The following is a 9,749-nucleotide window of genomic DNA, read 5'->3' as shown; positions in this document are numbered from 1 at the left end:
GAGACATTAAATGTGGGATGACAAAGGCAGTTTCTCTCCTATTAATATTAATGTGTTCATGAATACTAAGACAGCAACTGTTAACATTATCTGATACACGTTCCAGTAACAAGCAAGACGAGTGGTGCAGGTCGTGCTTTTACATGATGATATATGATGAAGATAATTCAAATATCATCCACTCAGAGAATACAAACCACAATACTTTATTTGGGCGAGTTAGTTTGAGCACATCCGTGCAAAATCCTCACTGTGACATGAAGCCAACAGCACAGCATCTAATTAGACATGAACAGAAATGAAATAACAGGGAAATGCTTTTATAAATGGCCATCACTGTATATGGAAGTGGACTTCATCTATACAAGAAGCCTCTCGTTAAAGACATTTTAAAAAGGCAGGTCAAACAAAAGTTCTGTATTGAAAGAGGATTTATTATTAATGTAATACTCCCAGTGAGGTTTTGAGGAATATTGATGGTGCATGTAACCAACAGTGGATGAGAAATGAAGCCAACATCAGGCAAACTGTGGACCAAGTGCTTGTGCCAATATAAAAAGAGGGAAAAAATAACGGCGTATTGAAGGTAGCTCAAGTGTGTCTATGACCTATGAAGACTTCTTCTGCTTCTTCTTCTCAGCTTCCTCCTCTTTCTCCTTTTCAATTTCAGCAACCAGCATCTCGATCTCTTTGGACTCTAGGATCTGTTGAATATGGAGAGCAGAACAATGTTCAATAAGAATACATCACAAAAGAGAATAACCTGCCTGCAAGTGACAACTCTACAACAACTGCCAACTACCCAGGAGTACTTACTTGTGTCAGTTTACAGGTGTGTTCCTTAGTGATGTTTTTACATAAAGAGGTGTGCAGGGGATACATTAACAAAGTCTATTCAAACCCTGCTGCTACAGCTACATCTCAGGCATGTGTTTGTTGAAGCAGTGCATGTAAAAAGCTCCACTGTGCTGCCCAGTTCCATGCTTTGCTTGCCTGAAAACTCTAACAAGGCTAAAAAGTAGTAGCTAACATTATGTAATCATGTGTAGTGTGCTGTAGACTGAAGACATTTGGGTTTGAGATCAAAAGATGAATATGAGAAGAGAGTTTAGAATTTCAGCTTTTATTTCCTGGTATTTATATGTAAATGTGTTAAACACCATAGAGCATAGCACATTTTGTATCAGAACACCAAATTTGTAGGCAAGCAAAAATATTGGAACATGTGACATAGGTGTTTCTTGTTACCCAGGTGTGTCCTGTTAGACTGATTGCTTAAACAATAAATAGCTCTGAACATCTACTCTTGGTTTCACCTGTGAAGGCTGCATTTGTTATTAAAAAGGATAAGCCAACATGAAGATCAGAGAGCTGTCTATGGGAGAAAAGCAAGCCATTTTGATGCCAAGTAAAGAGGGAAAATCAATCAGAGGCATTGCACAAACACTGGGCATAGCCAATACAATTTGGAATGTGCTGATAAAGAAAGAAACCACTGGTGTACTGAGCAACAGACACCGAACGGGTCGGCCAAGGAAAACAACAGCAGCTGCTGACAGAAACATTGTGAAAGCTGTACAGAAAAACCTAAAAACAAGAGTCAGTGACATCACCAACAACTCCACAGGGCAAAGGAGAAGGTAGAAATGGGAGACCCCCTGTCTAAACTCTCATCTCATCTCCATCTTTTGATCTCAAACCCTTGGTGTATAGCACACACAGATGAATTGACCTTGCCGTTCCGAGCTTTTGAGGGGACTGTATGTGTGACACATAGAAGCCATGTTGTTCTCAAGAAAAAAAAAAATCATGCTGTCCTCGTATCACACACAAATGAAATTCGAGTCTGTCTTTATTTTCTCTCCCCAAAGTAATAAAAAAAAATTAACCACAGCAAAAATCCTAAAGTGTTCCAAATTTGGATTGCAATGATTTTAACACAGGGATTCAGAAAAAAAAGAGATATAACTAAAGAGATCCAGAAAGAAAAATACTGCAATCTAAAATCTATTGTATTATCTACTTGTATTAAAAAGTGGAGGTTTAGTTTAGCATTAAATTTAACGCACATGCTTGCTTCCAGATTTGCACGTGATTAGTTGACCAACATCCAGATTTTAGTTTTTTTTAGATTAACATACATTTGTTAGGATTATAATAGTTTCCGTATACCTTTTGCCAAATCAGTTAAGGTAAATCTGAACGTGTGTAAATTTAAACAACAAGTGATGAAAGCCATGTTTAATATCCAGTAAAGCATTTAAATAAGCAGTGCAAACAACCATCACCATCAGAAGCAAGGAATGAAGAGCATATTACCTTGAGAGGCTGGTTTCTCCTGATCACAGCCAGCTCAATATTCTTTCCACCAGACTGGACAACCTGAATAGTATCATTCAAATTGCAATAAAGAAAATGAACAAATCTGATAATGTCTGGGGGAAAAAATATGTGCTTGTGTTTAGCATCTGTTTATTACCTCCAGTAAGGCTTTAATAGCCAGTTTGATGGCGTCATTGTCACTAGCGATGGCTTCTTCCGTGTAGTTCTTCTCGAGAAACTCCCGCACAGTTTTGGCACTGCGTCCAATCGCATTTGCCTAGTAACATGGTGAAGGAATTGAATGATGTTTAATAACTATTGCCAAGATATAACCGTAATCAAACACCTGTGTAAATGGTAGCGTGGCTGGCTCAAGCATTGTGGACGAATGACATGAGATTTGAATCGGGCCCTCTCTACTAGCATGACATTTTTCAGATGCGGTTAAAATCGTGGCTGAAGAAACTACAGCATTTGTCTGTTTTGCACATGTTAATGAATAACTTAAGGAATTTTTCTTATGTGTCAATTCATATTTATACCCCAGTACAACAGGACGTCAAAGATGACCGCTTAAGAGTTCCTAAACATTAGGAAAAATAAAATAAATAATAATAGGAAAGTGTTCAGTTAGATTTTTTGTCATACATTCGCTAGGGATGCCAATAATTGTGGTATGTACTTTTGTTTAAAATATTTGTGATAAGGGTTTATTTTCTTAGAATAAATTTATTTCAATTAAAACGTTAGATTGAGATCGTATATTTGGTGTAAATGCCGCAGTGTATAATATATCCGCTAGGGCGAGTGAAATGAAAACCCTAAGACTGAGACATGAATTAGAATTGAATCTATTTTTTTTCTAGAGGAATCCAAACTCTTGTTAAGCGCTAGGACACTTGCATTACACGAACTGAAGATTACGTAGCGAAATGATACGTGGGGCGACACCTATCACCTATCATTTATTTAGCAGCGCATCACTTATTAGGTGGAGCCAGCTCTGATGGTAGTCTGACACTCTTACCTTCCACGCATGGTACGTTCCTGAAGGGTCTGTCTGATACAGACGTGGAGTCCCGTCATAGTCAAAACCCACAATTAGGGCGGAGATGCCAAATGGCCGCCGTCCATTGCTCTGGGTGTAACGCTAGTGAAAAATAAAGAGACTGTGTTAATATGACAGTTATGACAGTTAAATGAAAAGCTCCAAGTGGAAACAGTTTGGATTTTGCCATATAAGCAAATCACTCCCTGATATTGATGTAATATTTAAGTTACATTTGGCGGACACCCTTATCCAGAGCGACTTACATTTATCTCATTTATACGACTCAGCAGTTAAGGGTTAAGGGCCTTGCTCAAGGGCACAGCAGTGCTGGGATTTGAACTCATGACCTTCTGATCAGAAGCCCACTCAGTGGTTCAAATTATCACTACCACTCACTGATCGAAATTTAAAATTCGCATAAATTTTAGACCTAATTAATAGGATTACATTCAAATACTAAAAATAAGTGAAACTCAAACGTATTTTGTAAAGGTACTTGACATATTACACAGACAATAATATACTGCATGTGTGCAAAATGAGGCAGAGCAGGAGCACATATACTGGTGTGTTTGTGTTGCTTGTCCAGAAAGCGCGTTTTTTTTTTTTTACTTCTCTAAATCATTTATTAAATGAAACTTTTTGGCATGCTGTTGGACACCTAACGCCATCTCATTCGACTCATCAGTTAGTTCAATATCCAAGAACCAGTACCTGTTTAAGCGTAGCAATATAACGCGTGATGTATTCTACAGTAACAGGGTCCTCTACTGTAAGTCTGTGACTCTGGCACTCCACTCTTGCTCTGTTAATGACAATCCTTGCATCAGCCGTGAGACCTGTAAAGGAACAAACCATGCACGTCTGGTTTTCAGATATTACATTCCCCTTCAAGCTCAACTCGTTGAAAAAACATAAAATGTTCAGCTCCTTTAGACCCGAGTAATAATTGAAATATATCACGTAATAATATAACCTACAACAAACATGAGATCAGATCACACACATTGACACGTGCAAACGCAGTGCTGGGAAACAAGCAGGGTGGGGGAAAAATAAAAAAGAAGTACGCTTACCTGCAAAGGCCATACACACGTGCTCATCGAGGGCACAGATCTTCCTAACCGTTCTCTCCTCTTGCAGCTTGGCTACAGACTTTTTTTCTACACCCAGAACAACAATGTCTTTGCCCCGGATTCCAACCTGTATGTAGAAACCAAATAAAGGAGACCTTCAAGACAAACTGCAGGTTTGAGAAGAAAATAATATGGAAACAGCTCGCAGTCATTCCTGGGTTTCGTATACAACGCTGTACAGCGTACATACTCTCGCATCTCACGGTGCTGAAACTCTAGTTACAATCGACATCAATATGTGCTGCAAATTAGACCTGCCAATAAAACCCATTCAGAAACATAACTCCAAATCACAAATTGTATCCCCCAGTTTCAAGACCTACAAATATGAAGGATAAAGAAAAGCTGACGGAGCACGAAGACACAAGACATGGAAGATTAAAGACATGTACATTCTTAGCATCCAAGCTCATGTGAGTTCTTAAATCACTTTCTTACATTTATATACATTATATGGCCAAAGGGCATGTAGACACCTAACCATCACAATAATATGTGCTTGTTGAACGTCCCATTTCCAGATTCAGTCCAGTTTGCTGTTATAATAAGCCTCCACTCTTCTGGGAAGGCTTTCCACTAGATTTTGGGGCATGGCTGTGGGGACTTGCGTTCATTCAGCTAGAAGAGCATTATTGAGGCCAGGCACTGTCAGATGAGGAGGAAGTCTGGTGTGCAAATGGTGTTCCAGCTCATCCTAAAGGTGTTCAGTGGGGTTGAGGTCAGGGCTCTATACAGGAGACTCGAGTTCTTCCACTCCAACCTTCTCAAACCTGTCTTCATGGAGCTGGCTTTGTGCACAGGGACATCTTAATTCCACTGAAGTGAAATTATAATGCTACAGCATACAAAGACTTTCTATACAATTCTGTGCTTCCAACTTTCTGGCAACGGTTTGGAGAAGAACCGCATATTTACAGTTACATTTATATAGTGCTTTTCTAGACACTCAAAAGAACTTTACATAGTATGGTGGGGGATCTCCTCAACCACCACTAGTGTGTAGCATCCACCTGGATGATGCAACGAGACGGCAGCTATAGTGTGCCAGAACACACCAGCTATTAGTGGAGAGGAAAGGAGAGTGATGTAGCCAATTAAAAGATGGGAATTATTAGGGCCAGTGGGGGAATTTCGCCAGGACACCGGGGTTATACCCCTACTTTTTTTTACGATAAGTGTCCTGTGATTTTTTACTGACCACAGAATGTCAGGACCTCGGTTTAACGTCTTGCCCAAAAGACTGTGCTGTTTTTACAGTATAGTCTCCCTGTCACTATACTGGGGTATTAGGATCCACACAGACCACAGGGTGAGAGCGCCTCCTGCTGGCCTCACTAATAACACTTCCAGCAGAAACCTTAGTTTTCCCCCAGGACATCTCCCATGCAGGTGCTGGTCAGGCTCAACCCTGCTTAGCGTCAGTGGGAAACCAGGCGAGAACTGCAGGGAGATATGGCCCTGGTATTAGTGTTAATATCACTGCTATTCATTTTCACTTGTCGACCAGTAACTCAAACGAGTAGTGAACTAGTTGTCTTTTCTGTAGGAAAACAATACACACAAAGTGATATCAAAGTGAATCATACAGCATTATGACAAAAGATAAAAAATCTTTATGTAGTCTTACATAATGTGCAGTTGACTTGCTTCATCTCACCTAAAAGTATTACATTTCTGCTGCTTTTCCCCCACATGCATTTCTTTACCATCACAGCCTGACCTGTGAGTGCTTTAGTCTAATCCAGGGGTTCTCAAATCTGTCCTGGAGGACTCCCAGCACTGCACATTTTGTATGTCCCCCTTATCGGACACACCCAATCCAGGTCTTGCAGTCTGTATTAATAAGCTGATGAGTTCAATCAGGAGCTGGGGGTCCTCCAGGACAGGTCCAAGAAGCACTGCTCTAATCGACTAGTCTATGCAACCCCTCATACACAAAGAAAAACTTTATTCAGTATAATAAATCTTTAAAAAACTGCATACAACTTTACTAAGTCCTGCTCGTTCCTAACTTCATCCTATTGTACTTTCAGAACCTAGGTTACTGGTGTAATTAGAATAGATAATAATATTTAATTGCCTTCACAGACTCGCAAAAATGCTGATACGGCTCAATCAGAAACTGGTTTTGACACATCTGTACTAGAGACACTTTCCACTAATGTTCTCCGTCTTTGATTGAGAAGTGTACCTGGGTAAAGTGCAGCTATGCTGTAGGGACTGAGTACTTGATAAAATGCACACCAAGTGTAAAAGTAAGGCATAAAACACAATAGATTGTGTCTTCTAGGAAAATAACTGATTACAGGGTGGTGTGAAGTTGATTATTTTCCTCATCGGCCATTTGTCAACTCTAGACTTTTTCCTACATTAATTAAGAACGACAAATTGTAGATTTTATTCATTTATAGATACGTTTAATGTCGTGGAGACTACTACAGTTCTACTACTGTGTAACATCTGTACAATACAAGGCCATGGGAATGAGCTGCAGCTGGAACTAAAGCTTGCCATGCTGAAGGAAGAAAAAACACAATATAAACCATCACAGAAATTCTAATGGTTTCCACTACAGATACCATTACAAACCAGCTGTTAACCATTAAAACTATTAGCAAATGGATTCGATAACGTAGTAGGGTGTATAAAAGGACATAGCTATCCAGTTAATGGCATCAACTAGACATAACACCACCAGTAGAAGGCAATAAATTACCAATAGAGACCCACAGGGACCATTACAGTTTCCATTAAAACCAGTACAATTCCCATTATAAACATTATAAATTCTATGAGGGATTCTGTTGTATTTTTCAGCAGGTGAGCTGCAGTGTTCATAAACAGCAAAGGAGCAGGGTTATAGTGTTATGTCGCCCTCTACAGGCGTGCTGTATATTACACAAAACTATGTATTGTTTTATAACGAAAATACATTATTAATATTAATAACTACAAAAGTAACATTATTACACTATAAAAGTGTTTGTGGAATTATATTATCTATTATAAAGTCTATAAATACAATAATCTATTCAGACTGTAACTTGGAGCTTGGCCTGTGACTTGGGACGCGAGAACATGCAAGTCACGATTAGCCGACTTCTCATTCAATGGCGCTAACGTTAGCCAATTAGCTCTGTCGCTAACTACCCATTATCATTACTTTGAAAATGTTACCACTTCTATATTTACTAGACAGCGGTGCAACAGAAGTGCTCCTGTGTATCTACGAAAGCGCAGTTATATTCAGGATATCTAAAGAGGTTAACCTCTAAGCTAAATACAGCTCGCGCGCATCAAACACTTACAGCCGTAGAGCCCTTCTTCACCGCTTCTTGAGCATATTCCACTTGAAAAAGGTGACCATCAGGAGAGAAAACAGTTATAGCTCGATCATATCTAGCTGCCATTTTTTTTTTGTAAACTAGATCAGAAACGGATATAAACGTTAGCTAAAACAGCACACACCAGCTTCCACAACCAGCGTTTAGGGTACAAGAATTTCAACACGCATGCGCACCACAGCTAAAGCGTTGCATTCTGGGACTCCGAGTGTTGACGCGTCTACGGCGCCGCCATATTAGTGGAGGCGACTTCTCTGGTTAGATTAGCCACAGTGTATCAAAAGCAAGTTTCTGTAGAGTACATAATTGCACATAAAGTGAAGTAGACCTGTATTAAAGGAGCTCATTCCCACTGGTTAATTAGTTGTGATTGCAGTGTACATTTTTCATTCTGGGATCCTGTGACTACATTGTATTTTGTATTTGATATGGTACTGTGTGGTCCTGTAAATGACTACTGAAGAACAGGAGTTTTATAGTTCCATGTTGTTGATGTGTGTGTGTGTGCCCGCCCCATCACAGGCCCTGAAACAGCCCTTGAGTAAAGCCATAATTCAAGTTATTTGAGCTTGTGAAGAAGCTCAAAGGCTCAGCTGATGTTCCTATAACAAGTTTTGCTATAAAACTATTACACAGTAGAAATATTACCCAACTGGGAAAAAAAGTTTGCATGTTCTCCCCATGCTGCAGGTGTTTCCTCCGGGTACTCCGGTTTCCTCCCCCAATCCAAAGACATGCATGGTAGGCTGTTTGGCATGTCCAAATTGTCTGCAGTGTATGAATGGGTGTGTAAATATATATGTGATTGTGCCCTGCGATGAATTGGCACCCCGTCCAGGGTGTACCCCGACTTGTGCCCCATGCTCCCTGGAATAGGCTCCAAGGATAAGTGGTATAGAAAATGGATGGATAGATAATGGAAACTGTAATGATCCCTGTGGGTCTCTACTGGTAATTTGTTGCCTTCTATTGGTGGCATGTTATGTCTAGTGGATACCCTTAAGTATCAATGATGGTAATGGTTTTAATGGTTAGCTGAAGGCTTGTAATTATATTTGTAGTGGAAACGATTAGAATTTCTGTGATGGTTTCTATTGTTGTTGTTTTTTTGCAGCAGGGTAGGAATACGTGTCACAGTTACAATAAGTTTGAACATCCATCCTTTTTTTTTTAAGTGTAATATATTTTATATTTTTTAGAAGTAAAGTGATGTCATTTCATGCCCTTTAACTTCAGTTGCTTGTAGTGAGTTTTAGATTTTTAAAAATCTGAATTCATTTGAATTTGCATGCAATTATTATAATACTATATTATACTGCAAGGCTCTGGTTAGAACTGCTCAAACCATCTTAGGAGCAGTCTTCCCATCACTGTAGAACATTTACCATACCTGGGTCACCAGGAGAGCCCACAATATCATTATGAATAGAACCCACCCCTAACACAGCCTGTTTACACTCTGTGATGCTGCTAGTCTGTTTACTAGACTGTGATGCTGCTAGTGAGAATGCTCTCGATGGTAACCTTGTAAATCTTTTGTCAGTAATAAGTTTTTCCATCATGGCTTTACAGGTAGAAGCTACAGGAGTGTAAAATCCCGAACCACATGGCGAAGAAACAGTTTTTTAATCAGTAGCACATGCAAATGCCTCTGTTTAATTCTATGCACACACACACACACACACACACACACACACCCACACACACACCCACAGAAAACCATACTGCTGCATCCAGTATTCCGCAGCAAGTTGTACATTTGAACATTATTTTGCACAGTGCATTTTCCGACTGTTGCCTCTTTGCATATAACATCTTTACCACTGGTCTACTGCACTGTATGCATACAATTCAATGCCCAATGTCTCTTTATCTATACATGTTTACTACCAGTGT

The 9,749-nt window shown here is 39.6% G+C and overlaps 1 protein-coding gene across 1 annotated transcript; it reads right to left on the bottom strand.

Moving 5' to 3' along the window:
- Nucleotides 1-190: 190 nt before the first annotated feature.
- On the bottom strand, nucleotides 191-8,025 carry psma8 (proteasome 20S subunit alpha 8). Its single transcript, XM_053614220.1, has 7 exons — nucleotides 7,818-8,025; nucleotides 4,450-4,576; nucleotides 4,088-4,212; nucleotides 3,350-3,472; nucleotides 2,480-2,599; nucleotides 2,320-2,382; nucleotides 191-704 (listed from the first exon to the last, which is right to left on the bottom strand). Exons 1-7 carry the CDS (start codon nucleotides 7,917-7,919, stop codon nucleotides 609-611), a joined length of 756 nt encoding a protein of 251 aa, XP_053470195.1. The 5' UTR covers nucleotides 7,920-8,025; the 3' UTR covers nucleotides 191-608.
- Nucleotides 8,026-9,749: the final 1,724 nt, after the last annotated feature.

Source organism: Ictalurus furcatus, chromosome 25, assembly GCF_023375685.1.
Source record: "Ictalurus furcatus strain D&B chromosome 25, Billie_1.0, whole genome shotgun sequence".
Lineage (NCBI taxonomy): Eukaryota > Metazoa > Chordata > Actinopteri > Siluriformes > Ictaluridae > Ictalurus > Ictalurus furcatus.
Note: the sequence above shows the minus strand (reverse complement) of the source record. Positions and strands in the feature narration are given on the sequence as shown.

Excerpts from the sequence above, each read along its gene's own strand:
- psma8 (XM_053614220.1), bottom strand. The coding sequence starts at position 7,919 with ATGGCAGCTAGATATGATCGAGCTATAACTGTTTTCTCTCCTGATGGT. Across the intron at positions 4,213-4,449 it reads CGTGTGTATGGCCTTTGCAG|GTCTCACGGCTGATGCAAGG; the intron begins GTAAGCGTACTT and ends GTTCCTTTACAG. Across the intron at positions 3,473-4,087 it reads ATATTGCTACGCTTAAACAG|CGTTACACCCAGAGCAATGG; the intron begins GTACTGGTTCTT and ends ATTTTTCACTAG.